The 27945-nt window shown below is 31.9% G+C and overlaps 1 protein-coding gene across 1 annotated transcript; it reads left to right on the top strand.

The window, feature by feature from the left end:
- The first annotated feature begins 17793 nt into the window (after positions 1-17793).
- LOC132714468 (complement C1q-like protein 4) lies at positions 17794-18942 on the top strand. Its single transcript, XM_060697366.1, has 2 exons — positions 17794-17896; positions 18348-18942. Exons 1-2 carry the CDS (start codon positions 17794-17796, stop codon positions 18758-18760), a joined length of 516 nt encoding a protein of 171 aa, XP_060553349.1. The 3' UTR covers positions 18761-18942.
- The last annotated feature ends 9003 nt before the right edge of the window (positions 18943-27945 follow it).

Below are 27945 nucleotides of genomic sequence, written 5' to 3'. Positions count from 1 at the left end.
CAATATCAGAACATATAAAAATTCAACGTGAAAAGATTATTCTCTTTACTAAATGTACTGTATTTCTTTAGTCCATATTATGATAAACTGATTATGCTTAGCGATACTTTAACTGGCATCGATGCATGCATGCTAACTCTGTCAATGTTCGTATTTCAAAGAAGATAATCGCAAACACACTTTTATAATAAAATATAATTGGCAATAAACTGATAGATGACGGGATAATCTTATAATACGAGAAAAGAGAGAAAAATGCTATCATATACAAAACAGTTATAAATACAAGTCATTCTAACGATAGCTGAATGGCTCCAGTAACTCCTCTTTAAGTAGAAAGTTTGATGTAAACCATAAGTGTCAAGGGAGTGAAGTTTGTCATTGCGCTTCTTTTACTTCCAGAAATATCACCTTAGGGACGCATTACGCATATTTAGTAAGAAAACATAGGATAAAAAGTAATGGCACTCAGTTGTCAAGCAATTTTTCAAGAGGAAAGGCAACGCTCCTTATAGCTTTGTATTTATGTGTATTTGGCATTTTTATAACTTTAAATGCATTATTGAGTTATTTCTCTAACTTGTATTACATTTCAGGTTAAAGTATGTGGTGGATGTATAGAAACATAATATGGAGTCAAGACCGAAATATTGTAACGATGTGAAAATAATTCCTGTTCTGGTGTCAATTTATACAGAATATATTTTAGCACGATTGTGTTTGTAGCAATACTTTAAATCCGTTCGAAGAACCAACAAGTACTAAGTAGTTAGAGTAAAGTTTCTTCCCCTTGAAAATAATTGCTTAACTCTGACGGGGATTGAACCCACACGGCTAACAATCTAAAGCTTACTAGGCAGGCGTGTTACCGTCACACTGTTCATGAAATATGAGATGGTAATTAAAATATAACTGGAATCAAAATGAGTGAGAATTTCAACAGAAATTCAACAGAAACTGCTAAAGTTTCACTGCCGATAATTTGTAATCAACCTTTCAATAAGTTGTGTTATATCAATATTCAATTTACGGTACGATCTATGTACGCACTGGTTGATGTCTTTTAAATTTCAACTCGATTTAGATAATATGTTAAGTTTTATTACGGATGGTATGTAAGTACACCTAAAACTCACTAAATGCGCTTCGGTTACATTTTTTAATGATTTAACAGAAACAGTATTTTTTTCTCTCGTGCAAGGCATATCGAAATGACTTAATTATAAATACATAATACAAATTTACATTGTATCCAGTAGAACTTTAAACATTTGTGAATAAACCTCATGAGAGAGATAAAATACGTTTTAAATGTTAATTAAACACGAATGATGTGAACGAACATATGTTTGGCAATTGAGTAAGCCCAATAAAATAGTGTACAGAAAAGTTCAATTGGTTTCGTAACACTTGGGAATAAAAGTGTAAAACGTGTTATCTATAATGATTAATTTACGTGACAGAAATACTTTGCTTGGTGTTATGTTTACCCAAGTAAGTGCACATGGGAGCTGTAAAAAAGGCACACAACGTCAATTTACAAACACAAACAACAAAAAATACTTAGTGTTAATGGTGAGCAACAGAATATGGTAAATAATGGGGCCACTTTATAGATACAATTTAGGCTACCTTTGAAGAGGTTTCACAAAGTTGTCCGTCTGTTAGTCAATATGCTGCTATGTATTTAAATGATAATATAAGGTCACATCATGGCAATAGTCTTCGTCTTACGTTTAAAATTACTTTGAAGAAAGTTTATAAAGGAAGAATAACTTAAGAAATACCCACAACTTAAAAGCACTATAGACATATGTTACGTTTTGTTCGTTCAACCTAAAAAAAACATGAGTAAAGTGTTACAAGTACTGCTTTTCTAACAGAAATGTAATAAAAAAAATTAATTACAGCCTGCAGCAATTTCAATTTTGTCGTTTTCGTTTTGTTTGGACGTTCTTTAGGCATTCCGTTTTTCTCTAACTTATTATGTTTTTAGTTTATGTTTTTTTTTTACAATATATATTTCTCTACACATAGACATTTTAAAAGATATATGAAATAAACTATTCTTTGTTCTGATAAAAGGGACACAAATAATACAATATTTTTCTAATTTCTATACATTGTTGTCTCTCTTGCACGGTTATATGTATAGGTAAACGTATGCGACACTTTATCATAAAATATGATGTAACGAAAATCCTAGTGTTCGGGTATGCCTCTGTAAATGAAAATAAACAATTTTATATTAAATCAAAATTAAAAACAAATGTACATTTAGAGTCAAGTCTAGTGATTTCTTATTACCAGCACTCCCAAACATATTTTCGGTGCTTTATAATAGATTGCAGGTACATCTATATGTAAGTATAGGTTAGAGTGCATATTGGGTGTTCTTCGTAAATAAGAAAGCTAAAAAGGAGCGGAGCTTGCGAAGCGACTGTAGCTTTCTTATTTACGAAGAACATCCAATATGCACTCTAACCGGCTTAGTGCTCCGCCCATTTTTTCCGCCCAACACACTGCGTGATAGCCTAAATGTGTATAACCATATTTGGAAGAGGTAGCGGTACACATTTTCGGGTCACGTGTTTTGCATAGCTTATTCCCGTATTCTCAGACAATATCACGGTGCATATCCATATCGGTACCCTCTTTGCGAAATATTCTCAAACGGTACCCTCTTTGAACATACACAGGTCATTCTCTGCTAAAAACAAAACAATGCAGTAAAAATTCATTGTAATAAGGAAAGGAGGTATGACACGTAGAAAAGATGTATACCACGGAACACTAGAATGTTTTATTTATGTGCTGATTTGTCATGTGCCCGATTTTCATGTACTGCAACTTCACAATTAGCTACAAAAAGTCGACATATCTTGCCTCGCCCGTCACCTCGACATATCTTTCGGGCTGAAATGAACCTGTAGCTTGATTATATATGCATCATACATCTTTATTATGTTCATATACATATCATCTTCGGACAAATGGCAGTATATTGTCAAAAATAAATGTAAAATTAATAAAAGCACCCTACTTTCGGTTTTGCAGCGGCACGGGCTGTAACATTTACATAAAAAAGTAAGAAATATTACATACATACTTTGTTGGAATAAGTGAACTTTTTATTTGGAAATTATAAAATGATACTGGTTCCGTAAGTAATAAAACATTTTTAATGTTATTTTGCCTGTTTTCATTTCAATGAACCTCTTTTTTTAATTTTATGCCGTAGTGACGATATACATGTGCGTGTACGGAAAAAACATGATGCATAAATATTGATTAGTAGGAGTAAACTTCAAGATCTCTGCACATGCGTATAATTCACTTTAGCGCTCTTCGAAACTTAGCTCCGCCCACTTGCGTTTTATAATATAAAACGTCCAGTTTATATAAAATCTGTTCTATTAAGATTTGAAACCTGAAAATTTGAATAATCCTCGTCGGTGATTGGCTTAAAAAAATTGGCGAGAACTAAATATCATTTAGGTATATATTTATCTATGGATTGCAAAGATAAATTCCCGGTTAAACATATGCGTTATTTGTTTTAATAGTTGTTCTGCACACAGTATGTTTATTGGTCAAATATCTGGGAAAAAAAATAAGATCACTTCGAAGCATTAAAAACAGCAAATAACATTGAAAATTGCAAACACGGTTTGATTGAGTCTGTACATGAGGGATAATAAAAAAGAGCAACATCCCTCACACCCCTAGCACTGGTTAGAGCCGTAATCTATTCTCAACACTTGCTTCAGACGTGTTTTTCTCTCTCACACAGTTTTCATAAAATGTTAACTATGTTACAGAAATACTGGGGCATTTTATAACAAATAAAAGCTTCTGGATTTATTTATATGAAAAAATATAGTGTGTTTGGAATACTTTACGAAAAAGAATGCTTTAAACGACATCCATTTGGATATTACTTTGATATTTAGATAAATATGCAATATCATTTCGTGGACTTACCTGTAATGAGCACTTCTCTAAGATATAACAAGTGACTTAATCCCGTTATATCCCATATCATTGATTATTGATGATTATAACAAACACAATGATGGATATTAGGTAGGTACACATGTATAATATATAATATCGCCATTACCAAAAGCAAAAACACACACAAAAGACTTATCATTCCCAGGGGACAATAGGGAACAACCAGATTAAGTACACAAGTTGACTGACCATCGTCAATACGAGGGATCACTTTGTTTCCAGATATTTATACTTCCCAACAGCAGGTGGCAGCTGTAAAAAGTTGCCCCGTACTTTACTTCAGTGTTGTTATATTTTTCTGTTCCTTCGGGATCAGTGATACCAGCACTATTAAGTCTACTAGTGGGTCTTAAATATCCACACATCTACAGTTCCTTACCCCGCATCATACTTCCTCATACATGTATACATTTAAGAAAACGTCTGAATTTTTAGATATTTGTAAATAATTAAACTAGTTTCTTAGAACTTGATTTTCTTAATACAGGTAACCAATTATTAATGAATATGTATACAGAGTTTTAAGGCCTGAGGGCACTGTATTAATTGCGTTTCATTTGATTCTTAATGTAATTCAAAGTCAATTTTATATTTGTACATATTATCTTTTTACGTATGTTTTTATTGAAGTCTTATGGATACGTCTTATTTGAAAAACAATTGCAAACAAACAGGTCGAAGTTTCTAAATAGTACTATACTTCTTGTTATTGCAATAAAATTTCGATTATTACCTTTAATTGTAGTAAATTTGAAAAGATTTATTATTCATTTTTAGTTGACACAATTAAACTGAAAAACTAAAACTCTTCAACAATGCTGGTAAGATAAATTGGTAACCTTAGAGAACACCCAAAACTGAAAAAATAAAATATTCTGACCTTTCATTTCGGACATTTATATGATTTATAACGCACTTAATAGCAATTGTATTGCATCGTACTGTGAAGATTTATTATATCTAAATCTCCAAAATGACATGCAAAACGACAATTTGTTTGATTTATGGTATGGAAAGGTTCCATATTGGAAAAGAAAAAGTCGTTACGAAACGTTTATTTCCGACATTACTTTTCAACCTTATTATTTTCATATGAATAATTATATTTTCTTACACACCTCACGTAATTTATCTTATAAACAGACAAGACAATCGAACGCGTTCATATGGCATTAGAAAGGAATGCTTTAATGTGCGTTTAAAGTGTTTTTGTGATATTTTATAAAGAACTCGGGTGAGATGGATTTTTTTCTCCATTTTCAATTTGATTAAGTTTTCTTTAGAAAAGGACATCTGATCACACGACAAATACATTCTCGTTGATTAATTTCTAATATATCAAAGTTTAACATACTTTCAGGTTTGTTTTAATTGTACAACATTTTGGCTTAAAAATGAATACTAAAATGTTCGAAGCTATTTGAATTTAACAAATATATACTAGTTAAAATGATAAGAACCAAGATATATTGTTTGGTTATTAAGATGCAGAACTGCTGGCGTTTGTTGTTACAAAATGACTCGGCCTGATATGTTAAATTACAAATAAGTGGAACACACCTGAGAGACAGATGTTATAGTAACCACTATGTTAAGGTGGTGCTTGTATGTTTAATATAACTACAAGAGATATAAATGTAGGAAGATGTGACAGGTATAACTTTGTTTATATATATGAAACATTCGTAATGATATGTATTTTGAATGTCGCACGATTAAAATTATTTTATTACATGCTTTTCGGTAGTTTATAGAAATATATCAGTGATATAAAACTGATAATTTCACTGTTTTAACAGTGAAATTATCAATTTGATAATTTCACTGTTTTGAATTTTAGCCCCCTACGTTGTTTTAGTGAAATACCAGCGTGCACAGAACTGGGAACCAATTTAATGACATGACGTCGTAAATGATGTCACGTTGTATTATTATTTGGCGCGCTTTTCATTCAGTATTAGGTTTAATGTCTTTTTAAAACGTTTCTTTGCATATAATAAATCCCTTGTGAACACCAAAAGTTCATATTTCACTCGTGGCTGCGCCACTCGTGAAATATACCTTTTGGTGCTCACTCGGTGAAATATATTCCGATCTTACACTGAACTAAACAAATATCCTCTATATATCATTGTGAAAATAAAATGTCTAAATCTGTTTTAATTTGGATTTCTGGCATTATCAACATATAGAAAAAATAATTTGTTTAATTTTCCTTTCGTCTTCATAAGTTTTTATTATCCATACATTTGCAAAAAATGAAAAATTATAAAGATTATAAAGGGAAGGTGGTGGGTCTTAAATTCTTAAATCATGCAAAAGAATCATGGTTATTTGAAAGTGAAGTTTTTCTTTAATGATATTTATCAATGTGTTATGTTTCAAGTTGTTATGTTTTACACTTCTTCAGGTGTGATCCGAGAAAAATTAATGTGAAAAAAGAAGAATAACCCCAAAGTCATATAAAAAGAGTTACGGTTCTAAAACAGTGTGTTGTTGATTGGGATAAATACAACTCTGATATTCAAAGCGGATGTCTCCAATCATTTATGACGTTATAAAATATACCCTGGACTAAAATTAAGGATAAAAAAGATAGAAAGGACAATAAGTCCAAAATTATAAAAGAGAGTTCTAATTCTAAAGCACACCAATATGATATTTAACCACATATGAACAATTCTGTATAGAACAATTTGACAGTCGCCGGACGGACGGTAGGATGAAAAGACGGACGGACACACTGTCCGACGGACAACGCCAAAGTTTTATCCCTCCGTCAAAAATGTAATAAATACAGCTTTGAAATTTTAAACTGATCTACTTTGTAAGTTACACTTGGTTAAAATGAAGTATGTAAAATAGAAAGGGCAATAACTACATAATATTGCAAGAGAGAGTAATCCACTGCTTTTTGTCTAGTATAAAAATTTCCGAGTATATTACTATTTTACCTTTAGTTATGCCCAATACTCGTACAAATATAAAGTATGAACAATTGCAAAGGGCAATTACTACAATATTTTGCAAACCAATGTTTGCTCTCATTAAATGATCATATTCATAACTAAATGTTTTGACTATGACACAGTACTTTTTAAACAAATATTTTTCAACAATAAATTTTCTTTGCTTTTTTACCAAACATGAAGCCTTTAAAAGTAACAGATAATAATAATGATCATTTAAAGTAATTATTATTCACTTCAGATTTAAAGTTTATTTTTCAATGTCATCTAAATTACATGAATTTAATTCAATATATTCTTACTTTCGAGCAGTGAAGCTTATTCTGTCAATTGAATTTGCACAATAATCAGTAAAAGAAAATATCTCGTTTTAGATATATTATACTTGCATTATTTGTCTTGATGCTTGCTCGGTGTTTTTTCTCTATTATTTTCCATTAGTAACAGCTTATTATCTTGACACTTAGAAGGCATGAATTTACTACAGATGTCTGTTCAATTGAAGTTTCAACCAGTCATAGGGACATAAACAGATAATTATTTTAATTGAAACCTTGGCCCTTTATTTTTTTTTAGTTTCGGATTCAGAACTGTACAAATAGATGATAATTTAATTATTCGTTCGATTATATAAGCAAATTTCTTTCAAACTGTCAAATAATGTAGGGTGTAAGTGTCGCCCCTTCAAATTAATCCTACAAATCATCACCTCACAAAATATTTTACTCTTACAATAAATAATTATTTAGTTCAAAACTAAACATTAAGGACAATAAATAAGGAATGTCTAAATGTTTCACTGCTTAAGTAGTAAATGTCCATTACTAGTGGTGTGATTCAAAGAAGCATATTTTGTATTTGGCAAACAGTATTCATCCATAAAAGCGCTGGCTAACATTAATCATTTATAATATATAGTTTGAGGTTATTCACTTTCTTTGGCTATTTCATAACTAATATATTTTCTACAAAATAAGTTAATAACGTATGTTGCATTTCGCCAGGATGTCTTCTCGGTATTGTGTATTGTGATGAAATCTTCAATACTACTATGTTATACCATTTCTTTCATAAGTTAACTTTGGAAACGCATTTATTAACAATTATTTTGGTTATGTGTATCAGGACATCATACAAAACGTACTTTACTTTTATTTTGATTAGTTCATCGAATAGATATAAACCAGCATAGTTAAATTGAGACACTGACAGCATTATTTTGTTTGTACTTACTTTGTGTATTTTTTTTCTGTTACGGATGTGTTCAAATTAAAAGTTGTAACTTTTTTTTATTTCACTCATATTCAATAAATCGCAGAAAGAACAAATGTGTTAAAATGTTTATTTATGGAAATGAAAGTTAACGCCTCATAATACACGTCTGATAGAGGTTTCGTCTATATGCAAATGAGTATTGCTATTGATGGTATTTTTGAAAACTTCAGTAAAATTGTGATATTACTATCAACATTATTCATTTCAGGGTAATCGATTATATCTTATATTGACATTTAAAAAAAGGAAATTTTAGTTGTGGAAGAACATACATGAGTGTCATGAAGCATCATGCTTATACTAAAAGGATAATATCATCAAGTCAGAACACAAGTTCTATCAGAAGCATATGGACCAACATAACTTAAGGAGCATTGTTTAATTTTCTGATATTGATTTATTTTGCAAATTTGGCATGAAGAATAGCATTCATAGTTATAGATAATTCTTTCAGTTTCATTATAACAATGCAGAAAATGTTGAAGTATTTAAATTGTTTCTTGAAACTGTACTGGAGGCGTATTTCTCCATTTCTTATATATATGTCTTGGCTTAAGCAATCAGAGAAAAATGCTTATCCCGTTTTTAGGCCTATATCAGGCCATGAGTCTATCAACTTTTCTTAAAATTATCTCAAGCACTATAGCCATTCTATGGATTCTTTGGTGCGCTTCATTATAGCTTGATACTATATATTTATATAGTTTATAACAACGTCTTATAATGGTGAAAACACAAAATAATGTCGAGTATAATATATGTTTGCAGTGACAAGATATTTAAATAATTTTTATGAAGGATTCGTGAATGCTATTCAGCATAAAGAATAACAGACGCTTTTTCAGTAAACCATATTCAGATTTGATGGATTTTATTTTGCTTAGATTTTTTAAAGAAATTTTAAAATTATGTCTTTCAAGTGATGAGGACTAACAAAGTCATATTTTATAATATTTCACCCTTTGTTACTTTTGTTTGTGGCAAAATATCATGGGTCTTATGACTTATCTCTCTGACCTTTATAAACGATAACAAGTTTAACATTTAATTTTGTCCAATTATGTATAATTTATGCTATTTACATATTCTGTGTTCTTCGTATGACGACATTTAATATTGTTTTACATGCTCAAAAGTTCAGGTTCTGAGTTAAATAGAAAATAGTCCCTTCAAATGTATTATTGTTATAATCACATTTACCTTCAAAATAGCTTGAAGGTGTGTCGGATGTTAGAGTTTCTAGGAAAATCAGAAAAGCGTGAGCTATGTGATAGCGTCGATCTGGTAGCCCTAGGGATGCTTTGATCCCAACATGCTCAGAAATTTCCATATGGAATATAGTTTTAATAATCTGTTTTGGAAACATTGCAACAGATACAAATATAAACAGTCTCTGAGAAAATCACTGATAAAACACGAACAAATACATTGAATGCATTAGAATATATATTTTTTTACATTTGTACATGTATTGAATATAAATATGGATCGATGGGTGTATCCATTAGTCTTATAGCTACACAACTGTACAGACAGTGCAGTTACTCAAAGTCGCCAATTTTGTCTTATTCCTTCAATATTTTCATTAAGAACTCGTTTGCCAAATTTTGCTCAGAATAATCATAATATCATGTCACTCTTACTTTTATTGCCTTCATGCATACTTTCACAACATAGAATATATTTCTTGTAAATTGTTGCCATCGGTTTGAACAAATCTTAAGCATTCAGCTTAGAAAAGATTATTTTTTTAATTTGGTAGATAATCGTATATGTTATAATGAATAGCTTTGTCGAGCTGACCTATGTAATTGAGAGTTTATGGAATAGATTAGCAGAGTTGTTTGCCAAGAATCATATGATCTTAAGCATTCATGAATTTATATTATGGTAAGAATTAATATGCATGCAAAGCGTTTTTAAGATCAATCTATTGATTAATAGGAGATACGTATAATTTGAAAGATATACGCAAAACTTATAAGTTACCGTTAAATATGTAATTGATTAAATCATAGGCCAGGGTGATTTGTTTAAATTGTTTACACCCATGCCATTATCTTTTTCAATTAATCTAAATTCTGAGATAAACAGAAATTTGATTTATTTTCTCTGCAAAAAGAGTTTTTATAGCTTGTTGATTAATAGAAAATAAATGCTTGTACATTGCTTTTGTAATTATTGTCTGTTTAGACAAAAACACACAACATTTAATGCGTTATAGAATAATAAAAAAAAGGAAATTCCAGATATCCTTTATCCGGGGGTCGACCTAAAGGAACTTTTTCAGCAACGAATTTACTTGCAAAGAGAGATAGTAGAGAGAAGGGGAATAATTCCCCTATCTTTTAAAACTCAGACGAAACGCATTCAACCTGTCCGTTTTGCGGATAATATTCCTCTATCTTTTTGTATGGGTTTATTTTCTAAGGATAATGTTGGTAATCGTTGTTCGGAGATATATGATGAATATACATAGAAGAATATGTCTCTTACTTCATTGTTCGCAAACGGGCTAATACTGTTTAATAAAATGAATATACAAGATACTTTTTTTGTATTTTCTGATCGAAGATCAGGAAATACAAAGCTGACATTCAATCTCTGACACAGCGCTTCACGACAAACCTAACAACAAGTAGTTCTCAAAACAACTCAAAAAGAAAGAAATATTTTTATTTTGTTACGAGTATCCAACAAATTACAACGCATTCAAAGTTTAAAAGTAGCGTTGGTTTATAAAATTGTCAATAAATGCACAATCACAAATTACGCGGATGAATATGATCTTAATCAATGAAAATGCTATCTTAGCGATGTCGAATACCGAATTCTTTAGAGCGTATAATTACACAAATAAATCTGACTGTCGAGTAGTGAAATACATATCTCTCTGACTGTTTGGCGAGAAGATTTTCATCAATGTTAAACAACAGGTTTATCGTGAACAAAATATCTCGAAATCAATAAGGATTACAAACCCGAAATGCAATGGAAATTCTAAATTTAAAATTACTTGATTTTGTTCAGGCTTTGCGTATGACTTTCCCGTGGTACAGAGGTAACGCATTTGTTTAGTGTATGTATGAGAGGTCTGGGGTTCAAATCCCACTCGAGGCAACTATTTTTTTTTTTTAAGTGTCTTTGTTAAGGAAGTAGCCACGATATGCAAGGATAAAGTGTGACTGTCATAAAAAATGAACATAAATGATTTTTTGATGCAACTCTAGTCATGCAAAATTCCGTATGTATCAAACTCTGGTGCCCCGCAAGATGAATTATAGTACATAACAATAAACTTATACAGGAAAATACATACAGATATACAGTACGATTTAGATTGAAAAGATCAGAAAAGACCACAGAACTTGCAGCCCTTTGATTTCTCAAGATATCTTATGCGTTTGTATGATCATTGCTTATAGTTGTTATTTATGTAGAAAACAATGTTTTCACGATATATGATTTACCCCCGTCTTAAAAAAGATGATATGCTCAATAACAAAATGGAGGGGGATAAAATAACACAAAAATTATTTTGTTTTGGTGACAATTCGTTAGTTTATTTAACATAATTATTCCATCATACTTCATATTATTTTAATGATTATATGTAAAATATGAACAACAAAAAGGAAATAAAAATATTTTATTAAAAGTCTATTTATAACTGATACATAAGCTAGTACTAACTTTTTTCAATTTTATTTACAATAACACTCAGTTTGTATAGTTTACAAAAAAATAACATAATTATCATTGGTTTATACAAATTAATCCATTTAACGAAAATGTAATCATTATTTTGTTTACATTAATTTCACAGTTCATATCTATATAATAAACGCACAAATAATTTGTAATGATTTTTAAGATGAGTGTTTTTTCTTCTTCATGAAATATAAACAATGACACATTTAGAAGGAAAAAAACTAGGGGTAACATTTCTTAAACAGTCTAAGATCTGAAACAAACCAGTCATATTAAGATAATAAATAAAATAAAAGTTTGTAATATATTACCACAAAGGTTATCGCAGTAGTTCTAACCACTTTACAAAAAATAAGAAATTTCAAAAATAGATACCTGAGGAAAAATATTTTAAGAGGAGATATCTTTAAATATAGTAATATGATATTAATAACCAGTTTCAAGATATTTAATGAAATATTATGAATACTTCAGCTTTAATGCAATGAAAGATTGAATCTTACGACGTAATATCTATTTTCAGTGTTTTCTGCTTATTGATATACAATACATTGCTGAAACTATCCTAACAAATATAACTTTTATAGAAAGTTTGCGCAATAAAGAGCAAATTAGAGAAGCGAATGACGTCAGAAATTTAATTCAGCTTAATATTTCATCTTTGTTTCCAAGCTACCTACACAAAACATGCCTCAGAAATTTCGTTACATTTGCTTACTAGCTTTAAAATAAGATTTAGCTTTTAATAACAATCTGGAAATAAAGTGATCCCTCTGAAGCATTCATCACAACAAAATTATTAAGAGAAATGCAGACTCGGTTTGATTGAGTCTGTACATGAGGGATAATGAATAAGTGCAACATCCCTCACGCCCCCTAGCACCGTCTTGAGTGGTACTCAATTCTCAACACTTAATAGTGCTGGCATCAATGATCACGAAGGACCAGAAAAATATAACAACACTGAAGTGAAGTACGGGGCAACTTTTTACAGCTGCCACACAGCACTTGACACCTGCTGTTGTGAAGTATAAAAATCTGGAAATAAAGTGATCCCTCGGAAGCATTCATCACAACAAAATTATTAAGAGAATTGCAGACTCTGTTTGATTGAGTCTGTACATGAGGGATAATGAATAAGTGCAACATCCCTCAAGCCCCCTAGCACCGGCTTGAGCGGAACTCAATCCTCAACTTTTTACAGCTGCCACACAGCACTTGACACCTGCTGTTGTGAAGTATAAAAATCTGGAAATAAAGTGATCCCTCGGAAGCATTCATCACAACAAAATTATTAAGAGAATTGCAGACTCGGTTTGATTGAGTCTGTACATGAGGGATAATGAATAAGTGCAACATCCCTCACGCCCCCTAGCACCGTCTTGAGTGGTACTCAATTCTCAACACTTAATAGTGCTGGCATCAATGATCACGAAGGACCAGAAAAATATAACAACACTGAAGTGAAGTACGGGGCAACTTTTTACAGCTGCCACACAGCACTTGACACCTGCTGTTGTGAAGTATAAAAATCTGGAAATAAAGTGATCCCTCGGAAGCATTCATCACAACAAAATTATTAAGAGAATTGCAGACTCTGTTTGATTGAGTCTGTACATGAGGGATAATGAATAAGTGCAACATCCCTCAAGCCCCCTAGCACCGGCTTGAGCGGAACTCAATCCTCAACACTTTATAGTGTTGGCATCAATGATCCCGAAGGACCAGAAAAATATAACAACACTGAAGTGAAGTACGGGGCAACTTTTTACGGCTGCCACACGGCACTTGACACCTGCTGTTGTGAAGTACAAAATTCTGGAAACAAAGTGATCCCTCGGAAGCATTAATCACACAACAAAATAACATAAGAATTGCAGACTCGGGGTTTGATTGAGTCTGTACATGAGGGATAATGATTAATTGCAACATCCCTCACAGCCCCCTAGCACCGGCTTGAGCGGTACTCAATCTCTCAACACTTTATAGTGTTGGCATCAATGATCCCGAAGGACCAGAAAATATAACAACACTGAAGTGAAGTACGGGGCAACTTTTTACGGCTGCCACACGGCACTTGACACCTGCTGTTGTGAAGTACAAAATTCTGGAAACAAAGTGATCCCTCGGAAGCATTAATCACAACAAAATAACATAAGAAGTATATATTACTTTATATAAAGCATAGGTTGGCTTATGTAAAGCTTGGACTGGTTTTTGTTAAGCACATGTTGGCTTATGTAAAGCATACGTTGGCTTATGTGAAGCATACTATTACGTTGGCTTTTGTAAAATCAAAACGAGTATGCAAGTCTCATATAATATTATTGTCTTCATCTCTTCCAAGGGATCACCCTTTTTCCATATTTTTTTAAAGTTTTATTACTTGCAATTAAAATTAATAAAATTGATCTTTGTTATCATGTTATGAATGTTGGTAAAATATTAAACTTCTTGGTACAATCTACAATACATACATCTTCAAATTCAAAATTTTACTATTTCACGTTTAAATGTTGAATTCTGCTTAAGCCGGTGCTAGGGGGCGTGGACGGTAATTTGCACTTTCCAGTACCGTCCATGAACAGGCTCAATCAAACCGAGCCTGCAACATTTTCAATTTTGCCGTGTTGGGCTTTCTTTAGGGATTCTATATTTATCTATTTTATGATCACATCCGTGTTATTTGTGCCGTGTGGCGGCTGTAAAAAGTCTCCCCGTACATTTAATCAATGATGTTATATTTTCGATCCTTGAAGATCGTTCAGCACGACATTATTGTTGTGCTTGTGGTATTTTTAGTTTCAACTTTTCGGCATTTTCTATATGGGTGGTTCCAATATTCCTACTTGAATAATGTTGAATCACCCTAAGGATATGTTGCCTGCTTTTTAAATTTGTCTTTTGACGTCTTATCTGTGATACGCAGGCTTCATAACCTCTGATCCCCTTTCAAAATTCCATTTTATTTAGTTCCGCCCATTGTTTTCTCGTTTAGGGCACACGCTTTTTATTACTTGGGGACCATACGCCGCTTTTCATGGAACGGCACAGAAGTGTCACATTGAAGGTTCCATGATTACCGCCGTATGAACACATCTGCGGATGTTTCTAAATTCAAAATTTTACTATTTCACGTTTAAATGTTGAATTCTGCTTAAGCCGGTGCTAGGGGGCGTGGACGGTAATTTGCACTTTCCAGTACCGTCCATGAACAGGCTCAATCAAACCGAGCCTGCAACATTTTCAATTTTGCCGTGTTGGGCTTTCTTTAGGGATTCTATATTTATCTATTTTTTGACATTACGCCGCCTGTCAATCAAGCTGGCAGGAGTCTTACAGATAAGCCAATCGGCGATCGTTATCAGTTTCATGCTAAGATGTCTGAGAAGTCCGCCATTTTCCTTAGACAAGCTATGTGTATAAGACAATGGTGCAGCAGTATTTATATTGAAATTTTGATTTTTTTTGTCAATTTAAAGCTATTAAAACGGTATATCTAAGTTACAAAATATCCTCATATATTGACAGAGGGAGTCAGTTAGTTCATTTTTTACAAAAAATAAAATATCAGTAACTTTCTATATATGAAGATAATAAGTTATATAGCAGGTAGGAAAGTTAAAACTGGCAATACCACATTGCATTAAACAAGGAAAAAGTTTAAACAAATACTCTATTCCTTCCTTCATTACAATTATGTCTATTCATAATCACATAATATATTATAAGGTCTCAGAATATCCAGATGATACGACATTTTTGTTCGTTTATAACATATTGTCAATAAAATGCTGCAGTAGAAAAAAAATACTTGCAAATAAAATGAAAAAATATGCAATAAATATTTCAGGTGAAATTATCCTACCTAAATATTTCTATTAAAGCTCAATGAATTAAGATTAAAGATTAAATATTCAAATACATCTGCTTCAATAACATCATATCTGATCAAGGTTTTAATTCAAAGTTGAGGTATGGTATATGTGAAAAGTTATTTTGAAGTGAATAATATTGCGTTTTATCACGAAAATATCTAATGTACAAATAAACATATACATGTACAACAAAGTTACGCAAGGGCAATTTTCTCATTTAATTTTGACAATTTATGCGCAAATGCATTATATATATGTGATTTCGCACGTAAAACTTCAAAAACATTTGTCAATGTTACTGTTTCATTGATATAATTTTACTTTTATATGTTCCACTACATCAATTTTAGCTATCTTTGAATTTGTAAACTAAAATGATATTTTCTCAGTAACATCTTCATTGATGTCAGCAAGAAATATAACAAGAACTTTGCCAAACGTTTTATTCATCATTAATGCGTGAATGCAGTTATTTGTTACTTTTTTTAATACCATAATACATTGAACTATTCAATAAAAGCATTAAATTTTATATGTACCAAATGATATAAGGTTAATTCATTAGTCACTTAAGTGGCATGACAGTTTCGCGTAAACGTCGGTACCGTCTTTTGTCTAAGGTTCTGAATGACCGGGTCACGTGAATCAGTGGACGGAGCACTCTCTTCTCTGGCGTAATGTCAATTGCTGAGAGTATCATTTCTTACCTAAAAAAATTTTTCCTACTTTGCTAATTCACAGAATGATTTCATTTTGTGAGTGAGAACTCAACAATCAACAAATTACAACCAATAAACCCTGATCAATTAAGATCACCACAATTAAATTCAACCAACTTCAACAAATCAACAAAACTTTCTTCAAAACCACACGTACTCTTGTCAACAAAAAAATAAACGCTATACACTATCTGTGTGTCTCTCCTAAACTGATTAAAAATCTCTCCCAAAACTCGCATAATTTCTGTTTAAATGATTTTGACATTAACATGTATAGTTAACAAATAAAACATGGCCTTGAGGGCAATATGCAAGTTTACGGACTGATTGGTCAGACTGAGGAAGGTATATGGCCCGACGCGCAGCTGAGGGACATATACCTTCCGAGGTCTGACCAACCAGTCCGTAAACTTGCATTTTGCCCGAAAGGCCATGTTTTATTTGTTATATTATACCGAATCTAAGTCCTTTCACCCTTTTTGTTGCTGTCATTTTTACTATAATTTGCTGTCAAATAATAATTTATTTGTTCAGTGTGTGAAATATCTCAAACCCTAGTCGAATTTTTTATTATTATTGTCAAGCGATACAGCAAAAAAATCATGCTCTTCTTTTGTCATTCAATTTTTGTTAATCACATTAAACAGAAAAAAAACGAACTTTAAGATTTTCACAAACTGTATAAATAAAATTAAAAATTTATAATCAATTTAAAGACATAAAATTATCATGACTTTTGATCAACATGTAATAAAATTTATGTGAAACAAAACAATAAATTCAGTAAAAAGAATCATTTAACAACAAAATAAAATATTAGATCTCATTTGCATACGCCCTTCTATATTTAGTATGACGTCATCCAGTCCATATACGAATTATGGACCGCCCCCGGTCTGTATGCGGTTTATTGACCGGATGACGTCATATTAAATATAGAAGGGCGTATGCAAATGAGGTATAATATTGTTTAATATACGCACCGCACAGCTATAAAACAGTACTTTGAAATATGATAAACTTCAGTGTATAGCTGTAGGAAAACATAAACTCATTGTAAAATAAATATCTACAGTGAAACTGTACGATTATTCTGACAACTACTGTTTAATATTTTGATAGTATTTAGACTTTGACAACATGCAGATTAAAATTTATTCTTGTGTCGTCTTGATGTTGGTGACAACAACATCTTCACAGGCGGAATCACAATGTGTGTATACGATGGAAAATGTATTAGACAGAATAGCAAGACTAGGATCGAAGCTTGAAACTATAGAGAAAAGACTGGAGAAAATTGAATCTCGGCAAGACGCATTGAGCACGGGTACTTATTTTATTTCATTTTCTTTGTTAACGGGTGCACTTCTAATGAAGTTGTAACAAGAATATGTTTAATTAACAACTAATACTTTTACTTTCATATACATTTAGCAAGAGCGTTTAGATCAATGAGATGTTTAAATAATGACTTATACGGATTATTTAGAGGGATAGCATGCGCTGGTCTGAGTCTCTTGCTGTCAATACTAAGTTAAATCTTTTCTTTTAAGAAGAAAAGCATCAATCAAATCAAGACACTAATATTGAACTGACTTGCTTCACATCGAATCATGATATCCATGTTTTCGATTTATGTATACATCTACTTGCTATTGTTTTGGAGGAACCTTATCCTTAAAAATCAGAATATGAGAGAAATGGCCGGAAATGTATATTCATATTCTTATTGTATCACAAGAAAAATAACTTTTAATCAACATTTTTCAGACAGTCTTGATGCATTGAGGATACAAAGGTTGTTTTTCGAATCCAGCTGAGCAAGAACCTTGGTATTGTTGCCTCAGGCACAGTTATAAAATTCGATCAAGTTGACCTCAACCTAGGAAACGCATATAATAATATAAGCGGCTACTTCACGGCCCCTTATAAAGGGACATACATATTTTCAATGGTTCTCGGGAATCCAAGCGGAAAAGCAGGAGCTTTCTTCATGAGAAAGAATGGTGTTGGAATAGAATATGCTATAGCAGGCCATACAACTGGATGGAATATGGGTGGCGTTTCGACAGTTGCCTTCTTGGATGTAGGTGATCGTGTATGGGTTACTGGAGAAGGTCACGTGTCAGGGGCTTATGCTGTTTCGAGATATCACACTGGCTTTTCTGGCATGCTTGTCAACTCCTACTAAATGAAGTTCTTCGCAAATTATTTTAAGAAATAAAAAAGGAACATTCCGAAATTACACTAACTAGTTCATCTTAAATATTTTATCAAGATTTCATTGTTAATCGTGTACGGTGCTTGAACCAGTTCGTATACACATGCCATATATTGCAAAAAAAGAATAATAAACCATACTAGTAAGTAAAATTTAGACTTTGTATTGTATGTTACATTGTTTCGTAGTTGCTGTTGTTTTTTACAAGATACGCATACATATATAGCATTTCCTGATATATTACATAAATATATGTATGTATAGCATTTCCTGTGACACTGTATATATTGTATCAGCTTGACTTTTATAGACTGTCAATGATGTTTTATCGGATATTTTAATATGGCAATTTTATTCAAATTCAGGTTGACTGCTCCTAAAATAACCTGAAAGAGTAGAAACTCAATTTGAAGGGCTGATGACTTAAAAATCCCATTTTTTTCATCAATTTGTTTTAATCATAGTTCTCTTTAATCATGCAAAAATAAAGTCAATTTTAACTGAGGTCGCTTTCTATTGAATTATTTAGAAGCTCTCTTCCTAGATAATGATCTAAGAGAGACAAACTATGCCAAGCGTAAATGATAAGTTCAGTAAATGTTACTTCCCGTTGTCATGTAATATATAGTCAATGAAAAAGTAATTGCGTGACGATTGTTGCATGTGTGGCAGTTTAACTTCCGTCATTTCTTTTACAGAATATATTAATCGTTAAGTTTCTTAAGATAATATATTCGTATTAATGGTCTCGTGAGTGTATAGTTCCTGAGTTCATGAGTTCGTCCAGGATCCTACAAATGAAAGAATTAGACGTAATGTAATGCTAACTAGCGCCATGTTAAATAAAAATAATTAACAAAATATAGATCCAAACCAAGCAAAAAGATTTGTGTTTATTTGTGATGATGCTATCAGACGAAATTTACAACAGTTTATTAGAACTCATTTTAGTTGGAATTATGTTGGAAGCTATAAGCTTATTGATACACTGGACTCCGTTCCTTGAAGCAACCGGTACTAAGCAATGAATGTTAAGTTTTTTTGCACAAGGCAACGACGGCTTGTCCTTAACGTGGTTTGAACACGCGAGGCCAGCAATCCTTAGATTACTACTCCGACAAGATAATCACTCGGCTACTTGGCCACAACATTTAGGAAGCTGCTCTCTGTAAATAATGTTGTCTCAAGTACTTATTTCTTTTTGGAGATAATGTTTTATGGATGAATGGATAAAAAATATACAAGTAAATGATTCACAACTAATTAACAAGATTTGAAAAATAACGTTGTCATGGCTATTTATGATATGAATTAATCTATACGTGCCTATTTATCTTTCACTCTTTTTATACAGTTTTAAACAACTATCAAAAATATCATTTTTGGTGTCAAACATTTCAACGCTAAAAACTATTCTAAAGTATTTAAGTTATTTTATTAGAGATGTGTCAATATATTTAGTCATGTTTCAACATTCATTTGCACTGTATGACTTTGACAGTTCTTCTAACTTAATCATTGAAAAAGCCTAACCAATACGGGAATCTAACTTTTTAATTATTAAAGCCTTACAGGTTTATTACTTAGGGAATATCCTGTACTCAACTACAAGCATGATTATCGACTACACTGAACTATATTTTCGAAGATCTTACATGTGGCATTCATTCACATACTAAATCGTTTTTAATTTTTTTCTAACAAAAGCAACATTTCATTGAACTATATTTTGAAATGAATCCACTTATGAACGCCATTGTTTTTGATGTCATTACTTTCTCGTGAATAAACTTGTTATTTACAGAGTATACACAAATTCTTTCTAATGTGAAATATGTGTTTCGTTATGATTTAGTTATTGTTATTTTTATTATTTAATTATTTATTTCCATGGTAAAATCCCTCGGAAAATATTGTATGGTATCTCTTTTAGTAATTATCTAAAAACACATTGTAATTAATACCAGTCATTTACGATACCTCGAAACAACAAAACACAAATTACAAAGGTGAAAAGTCGAAATAGCGAATCCGCGATGGTGGAAGGTCGAACATACATCGAGATGACTAAAAGCCGTTAGTACGATCGTGAAAAGGTGGAAAATACGATGGTGAAAACACAAAATAATATCGAGTTTTCATCATCGTGGTTTCGTTATTCCGACTATATATGTTTGCAGTGACAAGATTTTTCAATAATTTTTATGAAGGATTCGTGAATGCTATTCAGCATAAAGAATAATAGACGCTTTTTCAGTTAACAATAGTCAGATTTGATGGATTTTATTTTGCTTAGATTGTTTTAAGAAATTCTGAAATTCTGTATGGCAATGCATGCAGACTAACAAAGTCGTATTTTATAATATTTCACTCTTTGTTACTTTTGTTTGCGGCAAAATATCATGGGTCTTATGACTTATCTCTCTGACCTTTATAAACGATAACAAGTTTAACATTTTATTTTGTCCAATTATGTATAATTTATGTTATTTACAAATTCTGTGTTCTTCGTATGACGACATTTAATATTGCGTTACATGCTCAATAGTTCAGGCTCTGAGTTAAATAGAAAATAGTCCCTTCAAATGTATTATTGTAATAATCATATTTAACTTCAAAATAGCTTGAAGGTGTGTCCGATGTTAGAGTTTTTAGGAAGTTCAGAAAAGCGTGAGCTATGGGATAGCGTCGATCTGGTAGCCCTAGGGATGCTTTGATCCCCACATGGTCAGAAATTTCCATATGGTATATAATTTTAATAATCGGTTTTGGAAACATTCCAACAGATACATAATGTAAACAGTCTCTGAAAAAATCACTGATAAAACACGAACAAATACATTGAATGCATTAAAAAATATATTTTTACATTTGTACATGTATTGAAGCAGTAGTCCAGTGGTAGGACGCGCGCTTAGGAATCGAGAGGTCCCGGGTTCGAACCCCACCAGGGGCACTGCTAATTTCATTGAGCAAGAAATTTACCTGCGATTGCTTCACTTCACCCAGGTGTAAATGGGTACCTGCGAGGGTGGTATAATTCCGTTGCGCCAAAGTGTCGGCTGCACTTAGCGGAGTTAAAAGACTCCCCAGGGAGATTGATAGATAGATACCAGTAGCCTGATGACCAGGGGTAATAGCTGTAAAGTCGGTGAACGTGCGTAAGCATGAAACTTAGACTATAAAATGCAATTACTTACTAAAAATTACTTATTGAATATAAATAAGGAACGGTGGGTGTATCCATTAGTCTTATAGTAAAACAACTGTACAGACAATGCAGTTTCTCAAAATCGAATAATTCCCCTATCTTTTAAACCTCAGACGAAACACATTCAACCTGTCCGTTTTGCGGATAATATTCCTCTATCTTTTTGTATGGGTTTATTTTCTAAGGATAATGTTGGTAATCATTGTTCGGAGATATATGATGAATATACATAGAAAAAATATGTCTCTTACTTTATTGTTCACAAGTTCACAAACGGGCTAATACTGTTTAATAAAATGAATATACAAGATACTTTTTTCTCTCTAGATTTCTTATGCGTTTGAATAATCGTTTCTTATAGTTGTTATTTATGTAGAAAACAATGTTTTCACGATGTATGATTTTCCTCGTCTTAATAAAGATGATATGCTCAATGACAAAATGTAGGGGGATCAAATAACACAAATATTTGTTTTTGTGACAATTCGTTAGTTTATTAAACATAATTATTCCATCATACTCTATAACATATTTATTCCATCATACTTCATATTGTTTTAATGATCATAATTATGTAGTAAATGAACAACAAAAAGGAAATAAAAATATTTTATTAAAAGTCTATTTATAACTGATACCAATACATAAGCTAGTACTTACTATTTTCAAATTTATTTACAATAACACTCAGTTTGTATAATTTACAAAAAACATAATCATTATTGCGAACACACTATCTGTTTATACAAAATAATCCATTTACCGACAATGTAATCATTATTTATTTAAATTACTTATCACCTTCATTAGAAAATCTAGCGCAAAAATGTAATATTTATACTGATAAAATGATAAATGATAATATTATCAACAACAACAATACCAATAATAATAATAAAACTTCACAGTTATCATTTGAGACTAAAATGTTCATGTCAGTAAAGATGTCTTTAGTCTGTTACTACATGACACCGTAACAAAGAAATATTTAGTTAGTTTTCATAAAAAAAACGAATGCAGGGTTTATTCCTTCGAATGTTGGCATGCATACACACGCACTGACAGTCAGATAAGGATAAAAATTGCAGCGTTCCTCTATCGGTCATACAAATGTCATAATCAAGGGGAATCACAGAACGAATGTGTATTACTGATGCATTAAGGTGTATAGCTGAAACAGCAACTTTGATGAACTACATCAAATTGTGGCCCTGACTTACTAAACTGTGGCCACGATTTATTATCTTGCGGCCTCAAGTCATCATTTATACTAACAATAAGTTGAAACTCAATATAAATTGTGGCCATATTTTAATCATTTGTGGCCAAAATGACAAGTAGTATAGCAAATGTCATCTCAATGCCACTGTAGGTACCTGTCTTCTTTTTAAAAATCAATAATCTGATACTTATTAACAAATAATAACAAATAATATAACGTATAACATTGCATCATTGCCAGTTATATTCAAAATCATTATTTCAAACACTAGTATTTTTACATGAAGATCATGTGAATTCATTCATATCGTTAGTATTTATTTGCTTTTTTTCAGACATCTAGAACGTACAGATGAATAATGTATGTTAGACAACAACCTGAAGGAACTTGATAAATCTTTGTTTAATTGTGCTGTGCACGATAAACTGTGCTTTACCAACGCTTAGAAATATACATATATAGTACATGCATGTTCTTACATTTCCTATTTATGCTTTCCTCTTTGCTGACACAAAACACCAAGTGTACAATTCCGTGAAGTTTATTCGTGTTTAATTATAGAGCCATTTACTTTGTCCTTCCTTTTGCTGAAACAAATGATATATGAGCCATGTTGAAAAAAACACTTTGATTTGAAAGTAATAAATGTTTCATAATCATTGTTTGTTTGTTTTGTTTTTTAAGGTGTATATAGTGCTGTTGATGATTAAGAGCTTCATGGCATTATTTCCGAATCTATACATGAAATACACGCATTAAAGCAGCATGTCTCCTGATCTAGAATCCTGCTAATGTGTATGGAAATTAAGACATTGTTTGACATAGTAACACTGTAGTAAAGTACGTATATGGTAATGCGACGAATCCAGTCTTTTATCAAGAGCCACCACAAGCGGGCACTGCGCTAGATTTTTTTCCTTTAACCAAAGATACTTAGTGTATAAGTGGTGAAGGTCATTTTAAGATCGAAGTCAATTTGAATTACTCATTAAAATAGTTTGGTCCTAAATGTTCTACAAATTTGATTAAAAAAAATATTTTTTTACCTTGACAGTCAATGTCAGTATATGGTTAATGTCATACTTTCAATATTCAACATGTTAATGTCTTAAGTGTTGTTTTGTTAAGATACATTTACCTACCAACAATAAATGACAGACCTTATTGGTCAATGTCATGCTTAAGTTTATCTTTAAAAGTAAGCTACTGGAATCACTGTCCTGATCTGTGAAAAGAATGATTAAACTATCATGTTTGTATATAATAAGTAATATAAAGGACATCAAAACACGAGGCTATCTAATTTTTACGAAAGAATGTGTGGGGGCGTAGCCCCCGAGTATAAATCAGATTGCCGAATGTTTTGATGTTCTTTCTAACATTAAAACACTTTATGTTCCCTGTTGTCACAATATAAAATTACATGTATATATATATATTGTACGAGCATCTGAATAAGACTTTTTGTAGTTATCTCTTCTCCTGTCAACCCCAGAAAAAAATAAAAATAGCCAAACAACGTGCATGCTCTAGACAGACAGTGAGTGCGGGTAACTATTACCTGCACTCCAGTTAACGCACTGTGCATTTATTGGTATTCGATTTAACTCTGACACGTTTTCTATAGTAAAGTCTCCAAACAATGAAACAATAAACAAAAAGACAATTGATGGGCCTGTTAACTTAGTCTCTGAAGGGCTGGACGTCTGAAGTGCATAGCTAACCATTTCTAATTTTATAATATGAAAGATAATCGTATTAAAGCGTTGGTTAGAACCAAGGACCATCGGATTGTCGGAAAGTCCTTCCGCTGATCTAACAACTCAAACCGCTTACAAAGTGTTTCACCCCTGGATCATGACATTGTTTTTATGTGATTATTTTTACCTATTTTTACATTTTTGTCACCAATAACAATATAAAAGTTAAGTGTTTTTACAATATTGTTTGTGGTAATATTTTGTGCAAGCAGAATACAAATGACAAAGTCATAGTGAGCAAAACAAAGGGCGAGATAACTGTGAGAATACAGAAGGCCATATCACTGCAAAAAGACAGAAGGCCAGAACACGCAAAAAAGCAGATTACGAAATGACTGCAGTAGACAGATGACGAGATCACCTCGAGAAGACAGAAAGTGTGTGATCACTGTGAAAATACAGAAAGCGAGAACACTGAAGACCGAAAGGACATGATGCAAGAAACGGCCACAGGACATCATAAAAGATCACTGCAAGAAAGCGGCATGCAATATTACTATGGAAATAGAGAAAAGGTTTAATCACTCTGACAAGACAAAAGGCGAGAACACTGCAAGACAGGAGACATGACAATTACAAGAAGACTTAAGGCAAAAACAGTGCAAGAAGAACAAGATATATCTCTTGGAGATAAGAGGGAAATTGCAATATTAATATTGGTATATTAGTCTTACATTACAAAATATCAACAATCCAAGAGATAATTTGATCGATTTAAAATATATTATCACCGTATTCTACCTTCATTACACACGAATTAACGTATGCCTCTTCATGTTTCAGAGCAGAGCCTTTTCATGAATTTGGCATCATTAACATATACTCTTGTATCTGATTGAAATTTGATGAACTTGCTATATCTTTAAAATATCCGAAGAGAACAAATTAATTGCAAACTGTTCAAATTTCATTTCGTCTAATATCATTGTCTTTTGTGGTTGTGGTGGTATTGCTAGTTTTTCACTCCGGATCACGGCAGTAAGCCACATGGAAGTTCAGCCACCGCACCGTCCCTCGGCAAACTGTCAAGCAGTTTACCAGTACTTTCGCAAGGAACTGTTAGGAACAAGCTTATTTGTAAATATATTTTGTGGTATCTGTAATATTGAAAGGTGAACTTTTTCAAAGATAAAAATATACAAAATAAATTGTAAAATATCATTTTAGAAAATGCTTAAAAGATTTCAATCGTTTAAACCACTTGAAATAAAATGCATTTATTTCCCACGTGACAGGCATTAAAATAGCTGCAAATCATATGAAGTTAATTTAATATGATTTCTTTATTTGTATAACTACGCAATAAGAAAAAAAAACACATCCTGTTGTTAAAACTTGATAAGATCGCGTAATTTTATTTTTATCCAATAAAAAATGTAAACCTGCTGAAGACTGGCTGGCGACAGACATAGACATCTATGAATCATTTTCATCAAACATTTACTACATCCGTTTCGTAACAAAAAACTTTACATATTACATATTTACAAATTTAAAAAGCAAACGTTTATCCTTGTAATTATCAAGTCATCTGTAATTTATTTATTCTTTTAAATGTAATAAGGAAGCAGGATGTTTCAATTAATCGATCTTCACGAAGTTATGTAGCAAACATAATGTTACACATGCTATATTTAAGGGCTCATTCATTCATTGATTAGAAAGGCATTTTTTATGGCATTTTTATCGAACACTTTAATGAGCTCATTGTATTTGTTCAAGTAAAATAAATGGTTTTGTATAGAACCATGTTAATTGTTAAGAACAACCTTGAAAGAACACCGTTAAAGTTGTTGCAGACTATGTTTGGTGGTGTTCTTTACACCTATATATGAGCCCTTGTGACCACAGGTCACACATGCCAAAAATATTTGGGCAAAGCTTTGTGCTGTTAAAAGCTTATTGCGACTTGGTTTATTTCAACACATACATGTATATAAGTTTTTCATTGTGGCTCCTGACTTGCTGTTATTGTTTATGCATAAACATGTATCTGTATGTTCCTCTGAAACTAAAATAGTATCCTCCTTATTTGAAAAGACCTGATAAATGACCGTCTAAAGCTGAGCAATATGCAAAGAAATGGTAAAATATTGTTCTTTGTTTAGCTTTAGAATGCACTGACAAAATTCGTTTTTCACATTTGCTGGAGGACCATTTGAAGTTATCACTTCTATGTTTGGCAATGAAATATTCACTGAAACACAAAAAGAAGAATTTGAACGGTATTTCTATTTACTCGTATAGCTATCATATTTTGACAAAAGATTATTTGAGTGTAATCCGTACCAGGTTTGGTAAAAATACCTCAGATGATTATTTCATAAGAAGAGGACATTAATAAGTAAATCTGTTTAAGCGAACAGTCTCGATAAACAATCACTAAAAAATCTACCGACCAAGCTTTGCGATGACCTACTCAATGATTTATGATTTAACAATATATTTTCTTTCTAGTGTTACCTTTGATGGCTCCTAAAACCGAATCGTACAATAAGGCAACTTGCAATGAGAGAGTCACAATGATACTTTACTTTAATAAAATTTGTACTAAATGTAAGGGGAAGTGTTATGTTGTAGCTGAACAACAGGTGCTGCAGCGTTTCCCTTGTACCAAAGTCACAGTGATTCGATGGGCAGAGCTACACGTCTGAATCAATATCGACACAATTGCCACGTGGTCAATGTTCCATGGCTTTGTCGATAGATGAAAACATCATCTTATTTTCGCTTTACGAAGAAACTACTACGTACAGGGCTGGACATGTCCGCATTATATCTTTTTTATTCATTTACAGCAATCTGGCAGCGAATTGTGATCATTCAATTTCATATTAAAAAAAATATCTTATACAAAACAAATTTTCTGTATTACATTTTATCAAAACAATACCGATAAAAAAACTTGTGATGGCGGTGATTTGTGGAGTGAATCTTAAGAGGTCTCACTGTTAAAGAGTTT

The sequence above is a fragment of the Ruditapes philippinarum genome, unplaced genomic scaffold, assembly GCF_026571515.1.
Source record: "Ruditapes philippinarum isolate M1 unplaced genomic scaffold, ASM2657151v2 ctg12_1_1_1_1, whole genome shotgun sequence".
Lineage (NCBI taxonomy): Eukaryota > Metazoa > Mollusca > Bivalvia > Venerida > Veneridae > Ruditapes > Ruditapes philippinarum.
This window is presented reverse-complemented; position numbering and strand designations above follow the sequence as displayed.

Excerpts from the sequence above, each read along its gene's own strand:
- LOC132714468 (XM_060697366.1), top strand. The coding sequence starts at position 17,794 with ATGGAAAATGTATTAGACAGAATAGCAAGACTAGGATCGAAGCTTGAA. Across the intron at positions 17,897-18,347 it reads GCAAGACGCATTGAGCACGG|GATGCATTGAGGATACAAAG; the intron begins GTACTTATTTTA and ends TCAGACAGTCTT.